This window comes from Narcine bancroftii, chromosome 11, assembly GCF_036971445.1.
Source record: "Narcine bancroftii isolate sNarBan1 chromosome 11, sNarBan1.hap1, whole genome shotgun sequence".
NCBI lineage: Eukaryota > Metazoa > Chordata > Chondrichthyes > Torpediniformes > Narcinidae > Narcine > Narcine bancroftii.
The window spans coordinates 11,824,617-11,844,648 of NC_091479.1; the positions used below are offsets into that span (position 1 = coordinate 11,824,617).

The 20,032-nt window shown below is 44.8% G+C and overlaps 2 protein-coding genes across 3 annotated transcripts in view; one reads left to right on the forward strand and one right to left on the reverse strand.

Annotated features, from left to right (window-relative positions):
* The window catches only part of LOC138745183 (early endosome antigen 1-like), a 159,551-nt gene extending 156,626 nt beyond the window's left edge, over positions 1–2,925 (forward strand). The window contains exon 36 of the mRNA XM_069902240.1: positions 32–2,925. Within this exon, the coding sequence (XP_069758341.1) occupies positions 32–627 (596 nt within the window). The 3' untranslated portion in view covers positions 628–2,925. The remainder of the gene's footprint in view (positions 1–31) is intronic.
* Positions 2,926–6,370: 3,445 nt separating this feature from the next.
* LOC138745523 (synaptotagmin-11-like) overlaps positions 6,371–20,032 on the reverse strand; it is a 48,543-nt gene continuing 34,881 nt past the window's right edge. For both annotated transcript variants that reach the window (XM_069902618.1, XM_069902619.1), the window contains 3 exons: positions 12,294–12,453; positions 10,513–10,679; positions 6,371–8,909 (listed from right to left, as the gene is read on the reverse strand). In XM_069902618.1, the coding sequence (XP_069758719.1) occupies positions 8,760–8,909; positions 10,513–10,679; positions 12,294–12,453 (477 nt within the window). In that variant the 3' untranslated portion in view covers positions 6,371–8,759. The remainder of the gene's footprint in view (positions 8,910–10,512; positions 10,680–12,293; positions 12,454–20,032) is intronic.

The window sequence follows — 20,032 nt, forward strand, 5'->3', positions numbered from 1 at the left end:
TGACCCTACGCTCCCCTTCTTTCCTCAACAGCTCAAGCGAGGGCCCAGTGGCAGATGGAGAATGGGCAGAGGGTGAAGGAGCAGAGCCAGACTTCATCGCCTGCCGCATCGGGGGAGGAAGATGAGCGACTTGCCAGTCCGTGGGCAGCACACTCTTTTCAAGAGTTCAGGCCTTTTAACCGACGAGGCAGAGACCGCTCCCCGTTCCAAAGGGAAGTCGTGGCCTTGCCTTTAGAGGCCGGCGCACCCAGCGTGAGAGTTGGACAAAGCTACTTGGATGCCGCGTTCTGCGGCCAAGGTGCCCTTGGCTCTGAATTTGCTCCCCAACCAGAGGCGTGGCTCAGCGGCATTCCAGCGAGCCCGCGCCAGCCAACGCGAGCCCGCACGCCGGACAGGTCTTTGTCCCCTTTGCCTCTCAGCAGGACGCCATCCCCACACAGGCCCAACCGTCCAGTCTCCCCACTGAACCTCAGCAAGTCGTCTCCCGATTCCCCCTCGGGGTACCAGAACGAGGAGGAGAAGTCACAAGGAAGAACCATGCCGTCTGCAATGAAATGCTCCCTTCTCTTATCCCCTCGCCCCTTCAACATGCACAGAATGAACTTGAATAAGAAAGAACAGAGCTAAGACTTCCTCGAAGGGATCATGTAATGAGCTGTGCCATTGCAGTTTATTCTGAAAGAACAGAAAAGAATGGAGCTCTCTACTCTTTACCGAACATCATCTTCTTGACAATCTTCAACAAGCTTGTTTTTCACTTGCATATGTGGCACAATACTACACCGAAGAATTGTTTACAAACCAAGACAGGACCCCCCCCCCCCACAACTTTTCCACCTCTGTCTTTATCCCTTTGCTTAGTTGAATGCAGAGTCCTGGCCCGAAACCTCCACCATCTCACTGCCTTCACGGATGCTGTCTGAGGCGTTCGGGATTTGGAACCGTTCAGTGACAGGCGAATGTTGTTGGACTGAAGTTGACTTTAAATCTTCAGTCAGTGGGCTTTAGTTGACAATTGGGTGTCAGGGTGATTGGAAATTCAGGTAATTGGGGCTGCATACAGTTTGACTTGGAGAAGCAAAAGGTTTTTGGGAATGGAGTTTTGTGGACCTTTGGATAAGGCAGATGGTCTTTCAGAAAACATTACAGTACAGGCCCTTCGGCCCTCAATGTGCTGACTTATATATTCCTGCCAAAAAGAAATACTTAACCCTTCCTACCTCATAACCCTCTATTTTTCTCATATTCATGTGCCTGTCTGTCTCTTAAATATCCTAATGTTCCAGACTCCATCACCACCCCTGGGAAAGCATTCTAGGCACTCACAGCTCTCTGTTTAAAAAAGAAATACCTCCAATGTCTCCCCTAAACTTTCCCCCATTCACTTTGTAGATATGTCACCTGGTGTTTGCTCTTCCTGCCCTGGGAAAAAAATAAACAGGTTTTCCATCTTATCTGTGCCTCTGAGAATCTTGTAGACCTCTATTAAGTCCCCTCTCATCCTTCTTCGCTCCAAAGAGAAAAGCCCCAGCTCTGCAAATCCTGCTTCATTTTCCAGTCCAAGCAACATCCTGGTAAATCACCTCTGCACCCTCTCCATTGTTTCCACATCCTTCCTATAAGGAGGTGACCAGATCTGTGCTCAACACTCACCAGAGATTTGTTGAGTTGCAACACGACCTCTCGACTCGAACTCAATCCCCCCGACTAAAGCCCATCAGCCTTATGAACTATCCCATCAACCTGGGCGGCAACCTTGAGAGGTATATGGACTTGAGCCCCCGAGGTCCCTCTGTATCTAGAAATTATTCTGCAACAACAGGTACAAATAGATCCATCTGAACCAATTCACCTGAATTTCTTTTTCAATTTTGACTGTATTGGTAACTGGCTCAGTACTTAGCACTCTCAACTTGTGGGTGGGTTCTAGATCATGAAGTGCAGTGAGGGGAGGAGGGGGGAATATTGATGGTGCGAGGCCATGGCACACCACTGTCGTCGCAGTGGGACGTTAAACCAAGAGCCCTTCTGCCCCCTGAGGGAATGGGAAAGATCCACACCACAATTTAAAAGTAGGACGGAGGAGGTCTCCTCCTAAAGAGGCTAATGTTTATCCTCAGTTGTCCAAACTGAAACAGTTTGCCTGCTCACTTTCACACTTGCTTTTGTAAGTTTCCTGTGCACTGGCTGCTGGATTCCCTTCATTACAAAAAAAAAGCCTTTACGTTGCACGATCACAGCCTGCTACACGCATTGGGACTTCCAAAGTTCACAGAGTTTGGCTTCTTTTGATTGGTCATTCCTTGAATGCGGGTAGAACATCTCTTAAATAAGAACATGTAGAACTTTACTGGGGGAGAAAGTGACCAGGTCTGGTTGGGTTAACAGCAATTTAAAAAAAAACAATGGCGAGATTCAGGAACGGTCTATCACTCCTCGGGGTGGAATCCACCTACCCATTTTTGGGATGTGTGCGGAAGCTATTGGCAGGGGAGGCCACACTTTCAGTGTAAATTCCTCACAGGTAGGCTTTGAACTTGGGACACTAGAGCTGTGTGGCCGCGATGCTGGAAGAAGATTCCGAGGCTGAACGACCCCCATTTTCTGCAAAAGATGGTAGGACTCAAAATCTACATGTTGAAATGCTTGGTTTCTGATGTGGAATGAGAGCAAGTTTGTTTAATTTGAAGGCCTGTGATTTTTGGCTTAGGTTTGCACCTGAAATGGTCGCTGAGTTAAAGATATTGGTATTAAGAAGCAGTTCTACATATTTATGCACCGTCCAGTGGGAGCAGTGTTAGGTTTATTGTTCTGGCAATCACACTGCACGGATTATGTTTGTTCCCTTGTTTTCTTGATCTTTGTAAATCCTTGAATTTGGCATGTTTTTTTTGATTCGTGAGATTATAGCTGGAGTTTACACTTGTTCTGTTGTCATGTGGTGTTTTCCTAGGATACTGTGTCTTATTATAACATGCACGTTATACCTATCGACAGCCTGTGGGAAGGGCGTATATTTTGACTCCCAGTTTCCTTCCCTTTCTGGTTAACAGCAAAAATGCCCCCAATAGCCTGGTGGTGCCATAGTCAATCTTTGACTGAAGAGTGGGTGATCAAAACAGTGTTGAAGGAAGGGTATTGTTCATATGCTGCTGGGGTGTAGCGGTTAGTGCAGCGCTGGTATAGCGACCGGGGTTCAAATCCCACACTGATTGTAAGGAGTTTGTACATTCTCCCCTGTGCGGGTTTTCCCCGGGGACTTCCACCGTTCAAAAACGTACCGGGGGTTGTAGGTTAAATGGGCAGCAGGGGCTCGTGGGCCAAAAGGGCCTGTTACCATGCTGTATGTCTAAATTTAAATGCTCGTGTATATGTCAGCCCAAGGTGAGGAACACATCAGATTTAAAGCCCTGTTGTCTTTAATTTTGGTTGGTAAAAGAATGGTGGGTGACTGGACAAAAGTAGTTAATTGAATTCTTGCTGGACCAGCTCTCAACAAGGAATGGGATCCACCAGGGGTGGGCAACCTTTTAATTTTGACATGCAGCATGGTAACAGGCCATTTTGGCCCATCAGTAGATACCAGGGGTGTAGGTTAATTGGGTGGCATTGGCTTGTTTACTGTGCTGTATGTCTAAATTAAAAATTGAAAGGTTTCCCCTCCATAATGTTTGGGACAAAGGCACTATTTTCCTTTATTTGTCCTGGTGCTCCACAGTTTTAAATTTGTCATTAAATAATTCACGTGATTAAAGTGTCCATTATGGTTTGACCATGTAGAAATTACAGCACTTTTTATGCAAAATTCTCCCAATTCAGGGCATCACACTGTTTGTGAGTCCTCAGGTATGCTTCATTGGTGCAGGTATAAGAGAGCTGGGCTTACTTTGAAGCTTTTGATCACCTTTGGAATCTGAAGTTGCCATTTTTTAAACACGAGGACCAGAGAGGTGCCAGTGAAAGTCAAAAATAAAACAGGAAGAGACATCGGGCAAACCTTAGGATCGGCATTAAGAAGAAAGTGAGGACTCTCTGCAGAAAACTTCATGAAGGCTACACTGCAAGATGCAAACCACTAGTTCAGTCACAGAAGCAGGATGGCCAGATTACAGTTTGCCAAAAAAGTATTTAAAAGACCCTTCAAAGGTTTTGAGGGCAGATGAGACGAATATCAACCTGTGTCAGAGTGATGGCAAAAGGAACTGCCCGAGATCCAAAGCATACCACTGCATTTCATCTGTGAAATGGCCTGGGCATGTGTGGCTGCCACAGGTACTGGTGCACTTACCTTCATTGGATGATCCAACTGCAAAATTAATTCTGAGGTGCATGGTGACATTTATCTGCTGAGGTGCATGGTGACATTTATCTGCTGAGGTGCGAGCAAATGCCTCCAAACTCATCCGCTTCATCCTGCAGCAAGACAATGATCCTAAACAACAAAGGAATTTTTGAAAGCTAAAGACTGGAAAATTCTTGAATGGCCACGACAAACATCTAATCTAAATCAAATTGAAGAGAACATGTAAAGGGGACAAGCCCCCGAAACAAGCAGGAGCTGAAAATGGCTGCAGTAGAGGCCTGGAAGACCATCACCACAGAAGATGCTCAGTACCTGGTGATGTCTCTGAATCACAGACTTAAAGCAGTCAGAGCAATGCAAGGAATGTACTAAATATGACTAATATGTATACCATTGCTATGTCCCAAACATTGTGGTGCCCTGAAATGAGAGATAAAAAATGCTGTCATTTCTACATGGTCAATCCAAAATGTATACATTTAACCTTGAATAAAATCTGGAATGTTCACTTCAATTTCACTTGAATTGCTTTATTACAAATTTAAGACTCTGAAGCACAGGGGTAAATAAATGCAAAAAAGATGTCTTTGTCCCAAACATTACGGAGGGCACTGCATATTGTGACCTAGAAGGAAGAGCTTTGGCCCAGTAAGTCCCAGCGCAACAACTTTCCTTATAATTTTCCCGTCGACTTGCAACCTAGTCTCACTTGCCCATCGCAAGATCAAGGAAAAGAAGTAGGCCATTCAGCCCATCGAGTCTTCTCCACCATGAGCTAAACCATTCTCACATCTAGTTCCAATTTCTGGCTTTTCCCCCCATAACCCTTGATACCCTGACTAATCAGATACTTATTAATCTCTTTAAACTCCCCCAATGATTGGGCCTCCACAGCTGGATGTAGCAATGAATTCCACGACCCTCTGGCTAAAGAAATTTCTCCTCATCTCTGTTTCAAATGGGTACCTTCTAATTCTAAGACTGTGCCCTCTTGTCCTGGATTCATCCACCAAGGGAAACATCTTATTCACATCTACTCTGTCAGCATTCGAAAAGTTTCTGTGAAATCCCCTCTCATTCTTCTAAACTCCAATGAATATACAGTTGAACGATATTAACAACATACAAAAATAAGAAGATCCAATAAACACTTCTCATATGTTAGCACTTGCATTCCAGGAATCATCCCTGTCAATCTTCTCTGAACTCTCTCCACCATCAGTACATCCTTTCTGAGATAAGAGGCCCAAAACTGCACATCAACTCCTCCTTGCTTCTTTTGCCATTCACCTACATGAAAGGGCCAAGTACAGTTGCCTGTTAACATTCCCGTGCCTGGAGAGTGTGGAAGGAAACCAGAGCACCCAGCAAAAACCCAGGGAGACCCTGTAAAATGGCCCTAGAGGTCAGAATTGAACCAAAGTCCCCAAAGCTGACTACTGCATCAACCTTCTACCCCTAATGTTAGAGGATAACACATTCCAGGGACACAAGGACGGAATTGACGGAGGTGGCAGAAATAGGATGGACCAGCCATCATTCTCTATCTCATTGAAAGAGAAAATGGCCTCTTAGCGATGTCCTGCTGGGAACTTTGATGGCCCTGAGTGAAAAATCAGTCCATCCCATAATAAAACAAACAGCAGAACCAATTTTGCATACAACAGTTTCCTTCATTCCACCTTGATTATTCATCCCATTTTTATACAGCTTTAGGCAGGGGTCTGCATGAGATTCTACAAGTTTCACACAGTTGGGAAATTTTGTTTTTACAAGAATGTTCCCCCTGTGGTGTCTGCAAACAGGACGTCCTTACTTCTTTCTCTGTTTGGTCTTACTGCATTCCTTGTAGCGGTAGTTACTATCTCACAATAGCCCAGGAAAGGTCATGTTAGAAGGCAGTCACATTCCCATCTACGTTACAGGCCGACTCTATTCTCACCCGACTCGTTAAGCACCTGTTCCTCATTATCGAAGGGACAAAAGTTGGAATAAAGAACAAATGCATGTCCGTTAAACCAGAACGTCTACAAAGAACTACACAAGATGGGAAGAAAAGGTTACAGCCTTCATTTGTCAGATTTATTTGAGATGACATTTACACACGGTGCACATTGATATACAAAGTTTATACATACTGTGAATGGAGACTCACCACAACTATTCTGATCCAAGGTGTTCACGGAACTGGATCTGACACTTGGATCTGCTTGGCTCAATTAGAGCCAGCCATTACTGATGATTAATGCACATTTCTCACCTGTGTCTTGTAAAGAAAAGTTATGGAATTAAATCGTCACTGAAGATCATTCAGGCCAGCGTGATACCACAAGATGATGCAACCACAGTCGCGAGCGGGTGAGTTGGAGCAGCAACGCAAATCACTTGACGCTTAAGGAAGCGAGTGTGCATTTGTACACTTATTTCACCACGCCGTCCCGCACCAAGTGGTGCCACAGAGATTCACTGAGAATAAAGTTGACGAAACACAAAGGAAGCAGGCGTTACTGGAGGGCTCAATCTCAACAAAGCCATGGATCAGTGAACAATACCACATTCCACAACAGGAAGAGTTCTTTATGCAGAGCAGACATGGAGCATAATTCAGCTGGAACTTGCAGGGATATAGATGACAAGAGATTGAGACAGAAACTAAATTATGATTCAAGACGTGAAGGGAAACATTTCAAACCACACAGTGATACCCAGCAAACACATCTGACATTTGGAAACAGGATGTGGAATGAAAATGGAAGATAAAATTAGAAGCATACATACAAATCGCTTAATTTCCCCTCAGCGATTCATTATATTCCGGGCGCTCTGTGCAGTTAGAATCAGTAGCCAAATGCACATCATCACAATTTATGAAGCAAGGCTCTGTCCACTCGTACAAATCGCCTGCTCTCTGAACATTTCAACCCCCAATAGTCTTGAACTGGTGCAAGTTTCACTTCTGATGCAAAGCCATTGGTAATTACAATTAATCTCCCTGAAATCCATATCTTTTCAGTCTGTGATGTTGGAATAATCCCTGTAGACCAGAGGGGATTTTGGAAAGAAGAAAGGGAATGCTTCCATTAATGATCCTTTGGCGAACCCTATGACTGGGGTTCAACCTGGGGTAGGTCCAACCATTGCAATATGTTACAGTAGTGTAACAAAGTGCTTCGCATGTTTAACTTCCATCCAGCTCCCTTCTGCAACATGGTATTTGGAGATCGGAATCTTGATGTTCCTGACTTTCATCAAAATCTCTGATGCCTGTGTTGCATTTCCCACCAATTCACCCTTGACCCTGAAGCTGATCCCACCACCACTCATTCCCCTCTTTGCCTTCTGCAGGGACTCCTCCCTCATCCACTCCTTCCCTCCCCACCAATCGTTCCCTGTGACCGCAGGAGGTGCTCCATTTGGCGCCTCCATCTCCTCCCTCACCACCATTTGGGACCCCTAACAGTCCTTCCAAGGGAAGCAACACTTCATTTGCGAATCTGCGGGGGTCGTCTATTGCAATCGGTGGTTGCAATAGAAGATCCGAAGTTCGGATCTGTAGCTCAGGTTGTTTATGGTTTGAACTCGAGTCTGGGCAGCTGCAGAGGCTGTGGGAGTTCTGGAGGTGAATCCAATGGGCACTTAAGTGCCTCTGAAGGGACTCTCACTGAGTGTTAGGAGTGCCGGGCAATACTCGTGGTGACTCTTTGTTTGCCTTACGCCAGACCAAAGTTGAAGTATATCATGTATAATCACATTTTTAATGTATTACGACATAACATTTAAAAGTAACCTTCAAGCCCAGTGGGGGGTTGAACTTTGGAATTCTATTCTCAAACGCTTTACTTACTCCCTTTCTTTGTGCCTCCTTGACCAAACGTTACCCAATATCTCCTGATATTGCAAGGTTTTACTGTGGGGGAACATGCCACATAAAGGTGTGCATGGTAGGGGACTGGTCATTTCACTCTTGTACCTTAAGCGCTAGTTCTCACAACCAAACTCACTCAGTCTTCGGCCAAGCACAATCCACTAGCTTTAGAGGTGAAATGCTCTCAACGTCGTCCTCTCGCAACCCTTGAGCATTTGACTGGGCTGGGTCAACAGAAATGCAAGGGTAGCATTGGGGAGTCTATCACACCAAGCTCCAAATGAGCAGAGGGTGGTTAGGGCATTTATCAATGGGACTGACCAGCCATTCCCAACAGGGGCCCTACAACCCCCTCCCTGGAGGCCCACAGCAAATTTAAGTAAAAGCCTCATTTTCTTTTCACATCGCGTGACATGAATATTTTTAACGTAGTCAGTAGGTAGAAACCAAAACTTGACTGCCTCACAGGACAGGGGCCCCAGAAACTTTGAGCAGAGTCCTTGCGGGGGCCATAGCCCAAAAAAAAAAGAGGTTGAGAATGGCTGGTCTGGACGGCATTGTGGAAAGGGGCCGGGATGTGTACATGAGCATCTAGAAAGCATCCGGCTGGATGGTGTGCCATCTGGCAGATTCCACGTGACCCCGGCTGGCCATTTCCTTCCAGTGCATCCTCCCAGTCTCCGAAGCATCAGCGCTGATGACCACCCGACCGAGGGCACTGCTCCTGGTGTAAATACGGCCCTGGGAATGAGAGAAGAGATTTGCCTGGAGTAACGAATGGTGTTTGCATTCATCTCCCACTTCAAGAAGCCCATCAGAGACAGAACTGGCCCAGAGATGTATAAACTGGAACGGGTAGGTTCAACACAGTTCACTGATCACAAGCCCTGAAAGATCCCAGGGTCTAGAAACCCACAATAGCCAGCTCCAAAAGGGGAAGGTGACCTGATGCCTCTCGTCCACGGCCTCCTCCAACTCTGGGTGGGCAGAGCATCACCAGAAGTTACGAGGCATGAGAAGGATTCATAAATATACTGATCAAGATGAATAAAAATCTTTCACTAGAATTCAAAATCGGACTTGCATACCAGTGGAGAACGTTTTGAAGCTCGGTAATGATGGCTTCAACCTGGAAAGACTAAGCCATGTTCCTCAAAGAAATGGGGCACATTTATAACTACAGTAAAATCCCCATTATCGGAATTTCAAGCAACCAGTAAACAGATTTGTGAAAAATAAATAGGTTAAAAAAAAATTACGGTTTAAGTGTACAATACACTTGTTATTACAGTTTAAGGTGATACACTTTCATATCTTGGAGCAATCAATGACTAACATGGGCGAAAGGTTTCACCAGGACATTGCAAGCATGGAAAAGCAGCATCAGGGCAAATGAAATCCATCAATGCTGGCCGACTATTGTTGGACACTGCCAAAAGGGGCAAACGAAAACCAGCGGCAAAACATTCTTGGGTCAGCTTCAACATGCTAAATTCAATAAACGTGAATGTTTCTCCAACTTCCTGCTAATACAGCAAATCTGAGATTACCTTTGTGCTCAGCTTGAAGTTGTCTGTCATAATTTCCATATAGGTTTTCAGGAAGAAAACCTTCTGCAAAGATTTGTTGTCCAGTGTTATGAGATGCATCGATTGGTAGAGCATCAGAAACTTCATCACAGGGTTTAAAAAAAAGACACACACTAGAGGGCAAGCATTGAAGATACGGTGAAGAGGGGGTATTTGAAGATGTGCGGGGCAAATATTTTATGGGAGGTGGCTCAAAGAGACTGCCATAAGTACTTCTCAGTAAGCACCTGAATATGAGGGTATATGTGCAAGCAGGCAGAGTTTAACTTGGGTATCATGTTCAGTGCAGGCCCGTTAATCAGTGGTTCTCAACCTTTTTTCCACTCACACACCACTTTAAATATTCCCTAGGCCATAGGTGCTCTGTGATTTAGTAAGGGATTGCTTAAGGTGGGTTGTGGTTGGAAAGAAAAAGTTTGAAAACCACTGTTTTAATCGTACCTCATTGACTCGTCATGTGCACGGTTTCAGAGCTCCAAAGAAATGGGCCAGTGACAATTTTTCTCGAGCAAAATATTTCAGTCACAATCGCATCTGGAGCAGTGGTTCTCAACCTTCCCTTCCCGCTCACATCCCACCTTAACCAATCCCTTACTAATCACAGCACTGGTGGCCTAGGGATTACTTAAAGTGGGATGTGAGTGGAAGGAAAAAGGTTGAGAACCACTGTGTTATAAGTTCCAGTTCTGGAATGTTCTACTGACATTGTTGGAAGTGACACATAACACAAGCTCCAATTATACCACTGCCTTTACCTGCATAATAATAAACTCCAGAGAGAGGTCCAAGCTTTCAATGTCGCCAGGAGGGACATCAAAGAGAAATGGGGCATTCCACACAGGATTGTAGCCGCTTGATGTTTTGGTTACCTTGCTGGAGAGTGTCTTGCCATCTTTGTAGAGATTTATAATGACATAATGATCTAGGAAGAAAGATGGAAAGAGGGCAAATTAGTCAATGGCTTCCTTGAGGAAACATTCGAGTTGGTCCATTTGCTGAAATGTTACGACGACTAGACAGGTCACTGGCTTGAATCTGCTCGCTGCTTTCGTACAGCTAAGTTAAGGTGACAGTAGCAAATACCAGAGGACAAAGTGAGGGGAGGAAGTTTAGGGGAGATATCAGGGGTAAGTGCTTTTTTTAAAAAAATATAAACACAGAGTAGTGAGTGCCTGGAATGCATTGCCAATGGAGGTGGTGAGTACAATGTGACATTAAAAGACTCATAGACAGGCACATGGATGCAGGAAAAATTGAGGTTTAGCTCAGTGGTTTTCAAACTTTTTCTTGCCACTCACATACCACTTTAAGTATTCCCTATGCCATAAGTGCTTGTATTGCTTAAGATTGTATGTGGGTAGCAAGAAAAAGGTTTGAAAACCACTGTAATTGACTCGTTAAGTGCACGGTTTCAGAACTCCAAAGGAAATGGGCCATGACAATTTTTCTCGAGCAAAATATTTCAGTCACAATTGGATCTAGAGCAGTGATTCTCAACCTTCCCTTCCCACGGATGGCATAGGAATTACTTAAGGTTGTATGTGAGTGAAAAGAAAGATTTTTAAAACCACTGGTTTAGATTGTTGAGTTGATATATACAAAACATCATGGGCCAAAGGCCTGTACTGTGCTACAATGTTCTGCAGTTCCCAGGGATCACTAACGTCTGCTGGAACTTTCTGAAGTCTCCCACGGTGAGTTCCCATCACTGCATACTTCACATCTGTGTGACAATAAAGCCGACCAGCAGGGAACAGGCCCTTTGGCCCAACTCATCCTCGCCTCCCATTGGTCACTTGGGCAAGGTACAAGAGAATCCTTGTGAACCTGTGGACTGGTCAAGGGAACTATACTTTCAAGAAGTGAGGGTAAAAATCTGTAATTGTTTAAAAAGCAAACAATGCATTTCAACATCTGCATTCAGTCACTTCATAAGCAATCAGTTGGTTGAATCCCTATGGCTTAGGGATTGCTTAAAGTGGAAGGTGAGTGGAAAGAAAAAGGTCCTAGTTGGTCCAGATCCCTCTGCAAGCTTTGAAAATCTTCTTCACTGTCCACAACACCTCCCATCTTTGTGTCATCAGTAAACTTGCTGATCCAATTCACCACATTATCTTCCAGATCACTGATTATGTACAATTGCTGAAGAGGTGCATGGAAAGCATTGCCCAGAGCTCCAGATGCTGAAACATCTGAATTTCCACGCAATCAGGTGTCAGAGTTTTACTGTAGATTCTACCTTTTCCACTGGGGAGACTGGTGCACATCCCACGTGAACTGGATGAAGAATTGCTTCACGATACACTCCTGGCCCTAGCCAGGTTCTAATGTTAGGGAACATATGCCAGATGGTGAGTCAGTGGTTGAATGGCGGACTGCACGAGGGAGGGGGCGGGGGCTTTGGAGTGAGGGGGTGATAGTGTCAGAGTAGCGGGGGGGGGGGGGAAGGTGATGGGGAAGGCGCCACTTTTGAAAAATGTGCTCGCCTGGCACCTCCCCAGCTACGTCACTGGATGAGCCCTCCAAGGTCCCTCACCTGGTGAGCCTGGCATGCGAGTCAGGCGGGCTAGAGTCTCAGCCTTCCGAACCATGACCTTGATGCGGTTTGCTAGGGTCTGATATTGCAGCAAGACGAAGAGTTGACCCAGCAGCTTGGGAGGTGCCGCACCGCTTGCCACGTCCTGGGTGCTGAGGCACTGAAAATAAAGCAAGGCCATTTAGTCAAAATGGAGACAGCAGGTGGCCATTCTGCCCGATGCGATTGTACAGCTACCCCCCTCCCTTCTGTCAGTCGGTAAACCTGCACGTTCCTCCTCCTCAATTCATGGACCCTCTGTTCAAGGCAATTCCAGGAACCTTTGAGAGAACACATCACAAATCCCTGCCTGGCACAAGAGCATCTTCTAACAAGGGTGGTACGGTTAGCGGAACTGTTTCAGCGCCAGCGAGTTTGTACCATCTTCCCGTGACCTGAGTGGGTTTCCTCCCACCATTCGAAACACACAGGATTGTAAGTTAATTGGGTGTAATTGGGCGGTACAGGCTCGAGGGTAGAAAGGGCCTGCTACAGTGTGCATGTCTAAATTTAAATAAATTTAAACATAACTACCGCAACATGACACGAGTATGAATGAAGTTTATTGTCATAGACATAAGTAACCTTGCACTAGTAAAACAATATTGCCTTTGCTCTGAATTGACTGATCTCTCTCTCTGTACTATGTATAGGTTGACGAACTGGACTGCTCTCAACAGTAAACTTTCTCGCTGCAAGTGACAATAAATGAACTTGAAATGATGGACAAATGCAATCTTACTTGCTGCAGCTTCACGGGTGCATAAAACACAAGAACAAAGATAAATATAAATGGAATAAGGAAAATAATAATAAATGCGGTAAAAATTCAAGAACCGGTTAAAAAAAAAGCGAGGAAAGAAAATAGGACAACATGCAAACTCCTGACAGAGAGTGTGGGATTCGAATCTGGATCACTGGTGCTGTAATACCAATTGCACTAACCACTATGTTAACTGTACTGAAAAGAGGTCATGCTCATGGTGATGGGTGGGCTTTTATAATGCATGAGGGGTCTGAATGGTAATCAAAAATATATTATTTAAAAAACTGCTGGAAATGCTTCACTAGTTGTACAGCACCAGTGGGATGAGGAGCAAAGTTAACATTTCCGGTTTATATTTTGAGTATCCCAACGGTTCCGTTCATAATACAGATGCCAGTCCTCCTCCAAGCGGATTGAGTCATTGTCTGCCCCAGCAGACCCAAGCCCATGAATCCTTCAACCGGGTCTGGATCAGCCATGAAGCAAAATGAGCACATGTTTAGGGCGCCAGGGGAAGGGAGCATAACAAATCCAGTGCTGGATTTACCATTGTACAGTTGAACTAGGGCCCCACACAATAAATGGGGTAAAAAATACACACACACGTGCTCGTTATATTTAGTATAGTTGTGGGGTCCGGCCTGAAAGAAAACTGATTTTTTTGATCTATTATTTCACATTCAGCACCTTACTGAGTCTTAATGTCTTGTCAGTGAAGGGTCTAATGTTAGGGGGAGCGAGCACGTAAAAAAGGCTCCACGTTGGTTGAGTTGTGGGTCACGCTGATTTTTTTTTCAGCGGCTTTGTACCATATTGGGGGTAGTGGTGGTGGCGGCTGTCTGTGGGAGGACCACGGCGGCAATGGATTGGGGGGGTGGGCGTGGGGGAAGAGGGGGAAGGTATCACTTTCGAAAACTTTGCTCGGGGGAGCGGTCACTCCCCCTGCAACCCACCCACCAGTTACGCCACTGGAGTGCTTAAGACGTCAGATGGCCTTAATGTGGCCCTGCCTTCAACCTCCTCTATAGTCCTGGGATGGCAACTGTGGACTCAATGCGTCGTAGAAATGGAAACACAGGAAGACGCTTATATTTCAATTCTCTGCCCCATACGAGTCCATGGTCTCATTCACTGCCACACTGAGGAACATCTCAAGTTCTGTCTGGACCCCCTCCAATGAGATGGCACTAACCGACTTTTCCAGTTTCCATAAACCCCACCCCCTTCCTATAGCTCTGTCCGTATCTTTATACATCTTTCTTCTCGTACCCCACCCCTTCTCTCTCTTTTTTGAATATTTTATTTTAAATTCCATTCAGATGGATACTATAATTATTATAATACTACAAATATTTAAAAAATTGATTCCATACATGATGGTTTTCACCCCACCCCAAAATCCCTCCCTGCCACCCAACCCCCCTCCCCCCCTCAAAGGAACAATATACAAACTGAAAAAAAAATTTTTATAGGTATAAAAGATAACTAAATCTTTGGATTGCAGAGAAAGATGTCGTCCATGCAATTCACCAGATCTAACAAGAACTTGCAAAAGAGAATCCCGCAGGTCGAGACGAAGAAGAAGGAGTATCACTTCAAATTTAATCCCAGTCTTTGGGTGGACAGGCGCAAAATTTGTAATAACATAGGGTATTTATTTCTTAAATTATGTGATTCATTTTTCTCAAGGAACACCATTTTGAATTTCAGCGTGCCACCTTGGCATTGTCAAAGATATGTCGGATTTCCAAGTAATTGCAATACAGTTCCTTGCGACCACTAATGCTAACTTAACAAATTCCAATTGATAGTTTCAATTTAGGGCTTACACTTTCAATATTTCCTAATAAAAAATATATCAGGACATTGTGGAAAAGCAATTTCTGTAACTTGTTCCAAACAGTTATGTAAAGCCGCCCAGAAAGGTCTCACATCGGGCCAAGACCACGTTAAATGTACAACGGATTGTACATCTTCACCACACCTACATCTGATTTCAATCTATTCAACTTCTGCAGTGTAAGATATAATTCAGTGGTTCTCAACCTTTTTCTTTCCACTCACATCCCCCTTTAAGTAATCCCTAGGCCATCGGTGCTCTGTGATTAGTAAGGGATGACTTAAGGTGGGATGTCGGCAGAAAGAAGAAGTTTGAAAACCACTGTTTTAAATCATACCTAATTAACTCGTTATGTGCACGGTCTCAGAACTCCAAAGGAAATGGGCCAATTACAATTTTTCTCAGGCAAAATATTTCAGTTACATTTGGGTCTGCAGCAGTGGTTTTCAACCTTCCCTTCCCACTCACATCCCACCTTAAGCAATCCTTTACTAATCACAGAGCACCAATGGCATAGGAATTACATGTTCTTAATAGGTCAGTCCCATCTATTCTCAAATATCTGAGAGTCAATGACCCACCCACCCCCCCAACCTTGATGGTGGAGAATCACTGAACCCTGCCCTCAGAGGGGACAGGGTATCACTGACCTTTCTTCATTCCCTGAGGACAGTGATCTGCCAACATTACCTTTCAATCTTTATGATCAGGTTCACCAATGCTCACGAGAGCCACAGGGTCACTGATCAGACTTCTGTTTACAGAGTTTACTGACCTCCCTGCAGTGCCTGGGGTCCTTTACTTCACCCCAGTGCTGGGCGTCACTTGAGTACTTTTTTTATACACTCCATAAAAAAGTTATTCAGCCCATCAAGTTTGCCTCCCCATTTAATCATGAGCTGATCCATTTTCCCACTCAGCCCCACTGCCCATATCCTTTCATGGATAATCAAGAATCTATTAATCTCTTCCTTAAATACAGCCTCAACAACCACCTTTGGCAACGTTCCACAGATTTAGCACCCTCTGGCTAAAGAAATTCTTGAGCATCTCTGTGCTCAGCGGACTCCCTTCAAACCTGGTTTGTGCCCTCTTGTCCTGGACTCTCCCACCATAGGAAACAACCTTCCTACATCTACTCTGTCACCATTCGGCATTCAAAATGTTTTAATGAAATGCGCCCCACCCCTCATTCTCTTAAATTCCAACACGTTCAGACCAAGAGCTGTCAAACACCCCTCGTATGATAACCCTCTCATTCCTGGAATCATCCTTGTGAACCTCCTCTGAACCCCCTCCAATTTCAACTCATCCTTTCTTAAAGGAGGAGCCCTGGTCACAATACTCCAAGTGAGGTCTCGCTGGTGCCTGAGAAAGCCTCAACATGACATTCTAATCCTCTTGAAATGAACGCCAGCATTGCATTTACCTTCTCCGTCACCGACTCAACCTGCAAGTTTACCTTCAGCGATCCGACAGAAGGACTCTCAGGTCCCTTCGCCACTGGGGATTTTCAATTTTCTCCCCACTGAGAAAACAGTCTGCCTGTTTATTTTTTTCGACCAGGGTGCATGCCCGTACACTTTCCAACATTGTAGTTCACTCATCCATGCTTCCAATTTCAATGTTTGAATGAAACACAATCTGTCAAAGCTTGAATTTCTTAGACTGGTTACTCTCATTGGGTTGAGTTGTCATAACAAGTGGCCCTCCTGCTATATAGAGGGACACTGTACTTCTTCATGAGCGCGGGCATTTGCATGCGGACAAGTGCCTGTATTTCAGAAAAGGGCAGGAAAAATATAGCTCCCTCTAACTTTTCCTCTTGCTTTACCAGATCTGATGTCGGGCCCCTGACCTGAAATGTTGCCTCTGGTTCTACCCCCACACCGACGCTGGCTGACCCGCTGAGAACTCCCCCAACAGTCTCCGTTTTTATTTTGAATCTCCACCTCTTTGATCAATTTTTAAATCCCTTGATCGCTGGTGAAAACTGGCTGTGAGCGAATAGGTCTGCCTGACCCACATTGCAAAGATAATTACCATTCAAAACTGGCTGTAAAGGATGCTATGTCATAACAGTATCGGAAAACAGATGTGTTACATTACCCCTCAGTGAGATGACAACAAGATGAACACAAATAACTTCAAGATAAACAGCAATTCAAATATATTAAGATAGAAGTGGAAGAAAACCGGTCTCTGTGCGTCACAAGAGAACTAATGCTTTGTGTTAGTAATTCACTGCTATCCAGGACGACACAGGCCTATTGATAAAAGATAGTATGTGCGCCATCTAAAAATAACCGGAGCTGGCTAATAATTCATGTAGATTTGCTGTTATGAATTATTTACGTAAGTTGTTGAATACTGGAGCAGATTACTGATCCAACTCCCTGTTGTGGACTGATGTGCAATAAGGAAAAGCAATGGGTTTAAATTATCTTTGTACAGTTGTTTACCAATACACCTACACTGGTGAGACATCAGTGGAAAACACATCACAGAGAGGAAATTACATCAGGTGAGATTCTGTGCATAGTGTGACGGTCGGCGCAATGCTGCTACAGTGCCAGCTACCCGTGTTTGAATCCGGCGCTTTTTTTTAAAAGGAGTTTGTACCTTCTCCTGTGCCTACGTGGGCTTTCTCTGGGGGCTCCTGTTTCCTCCCACCCCTCTAAGCGCACCGGGGTTGTAGGTCAATTGGGTGTCAGTGGGCAGCACGGGCTCGTGGGCCAGAAGAGCGTGCTGTATGTCTAAACTTTGGACATTTAAATGACCCTGGCTCACCACAACATTACCAACGCAGCATGTGGCCATTATCACACTGCCGCTGTTGGGATGTTCCTGTGCAAACATTGGCTGTGGCATCTCCACCAGGGGTGGGCAACCTATAAACTTTTAATTTAAACCTACAGCACTGCAACAGGCTATTTCGGCCCACGAGTCTGTGCTGCCCCAATTAACCTACACCCCCGGTACATAGTTGTGGACTGAAATGGCCTGTTACCATGGTATATGTCTAAATTAAAAGGTTGGCCACCCTACATCATAATTAGTGGCCCTCCATTTCCTGGGAATTTGATTGGCTGTGAATGACTTTCAGATCAAAGAACTTGCCCTTTGTGCTCAAATGCCATGGCACTTTATCCATCCCAATCACCTGGTTGTCCTTGAATTTATGATCAGTTCTGGGCACCGCGTTATGGGAAGCTTCAGAGAGGGTGCATAGGAGATTTACCAGGATGCTGTCCAGATTAGAGAACATGCCTTAAGAGGAAAGGTTGAGGGAGGTAGGCTTTTCTCTTTGGACCGATGGAGGGTGAGAGGTGACTTAATAGCAACGTACAAGAGAAGCATAGTGCGGACAGTCAGCACATTTTCTGCAGGGCATCAACGAACATCTGTTGAAGGTGAGAGCAGAAAGTTCAGAGGAGATGGCAAAGGAGGGGTTTTTTTTTGCCCAGTGAGTGGTGAGTGTCTGAAATGCATTGCCAGGGGGTAGTGTTTAAGGCTGTTACAATAGGGACGTATAAATGATTCTTAAATAGACTTGAATATAATTAAAATAGGGGATTATGGATTGTGAGGGAGAGATGGTTTAGATTGATCGCTGAGATATATGGGTTATCACAATATTGTGGGCTGAAGGGCCTGTACTGTTTTGTGAATCTTCACCTTCCTCCAAGTCTGCACTCTTCTTCCATCCCAATGTTAATTGCTCCACTGTTGTGCCTTCAGTAGCCAAGAGCCCTAGACTCAGGAATACCGGAACTTCTCATTTCTTCAAACCTACCTCCGGAACTAATCTGTCCTTCAAACCCTTGGCTCAGTGTCAGATTCTCATTCATTATCTTTCACCTTCACAAGGGTAACACGCCACAGAATGTCGACCTTGCCAGAGTCCCCCCAAGCTCTTGAAAGGAGTGAAAACTTCAAAGCTGCTGAGATTTTATTCAAATTGGGGATTGGGTGGGTTAGGAATAATGTGGGAAGAGCAGGAAAGAAGAAATGGAGACAGAGGAGAATTAAAGGATGTAATAACAATGCACAAGATTGGAAAAAGATGTGTCTGGAGGAAGTGCAAACAAGAGTTAACCATGAATTCAGGATGGAAGATGAGGCAGTGTTCCTTACGTTGACCATCGATGGAACAATTGTAGGAAGCCATGGATATGAGTTTGACATGCGAGTGAACCACAAGACCAAAAGACGGGGCAGAAATTGGCTATTCAGTCCATCGAGTCTGCCCCACCATTCAATCAGGAACTGATACACTTTCCCACTCAGCCCCACTACCTGGCCTTCTCCCTGTAATCTTTGATGCCCTGGATAAGCAAGAACCTATCAATATCTGCCTTAAATACACCCAATGACCCAGCCTCCACAACCACACGTGGCAACAAAGTTCATAGATTCACCACCCTCTGGCTGAAGAAATTCCTCCGCATCTCATTTCATGTTCTAATCAGACGCCCTTCAATCCTGAAGTTGCGCCCTCTTGTCCTGGGCTCTCCATCATGGGAAACAACCTTTCTACATCTACGTTGTCCACACCTTTCAACATTCAAAATGTTTCAGTGAGATTCTGCCCTCATTCTCCTAAATTCCAATGAGAACAGGCCAAGAGTTGTCAAACACTCCTCATATTTCATTCCCCGAATCACTGAACCCTCTCCAACATCAGCACATCCTTTCTTAAATGCTCACAATACCATCGAAGCGTATAGCAGAGAAGGAGACTATTTGGCCCATTGAGGCTCATGGATTGATCCATCCAAATAGAACTAAAAGCATTAGGATGCAAAATGCTTCAGGCCACCCTTTTCATACTGAACAGAGATGTTTCACAAAATGGTCTCACGATTTGCATTTGAGCGGGGGAAACGGTTCACTAAATTGAAGGAAGCATCAATCTCAAATGCCATTCAATCATAACTCACTGCAAAATAAGGACACGAGTTACACAGCAGGGAAACAGCCCACTCATCCATGCTGGCCAAACTGCTGATCTGAGCTAGTCCCAATTGATTGTGTTTGCCCTGTATCCTTTTCCTATCCATCCACCTGTCCAAATGCCTTTAAAACGTAGTA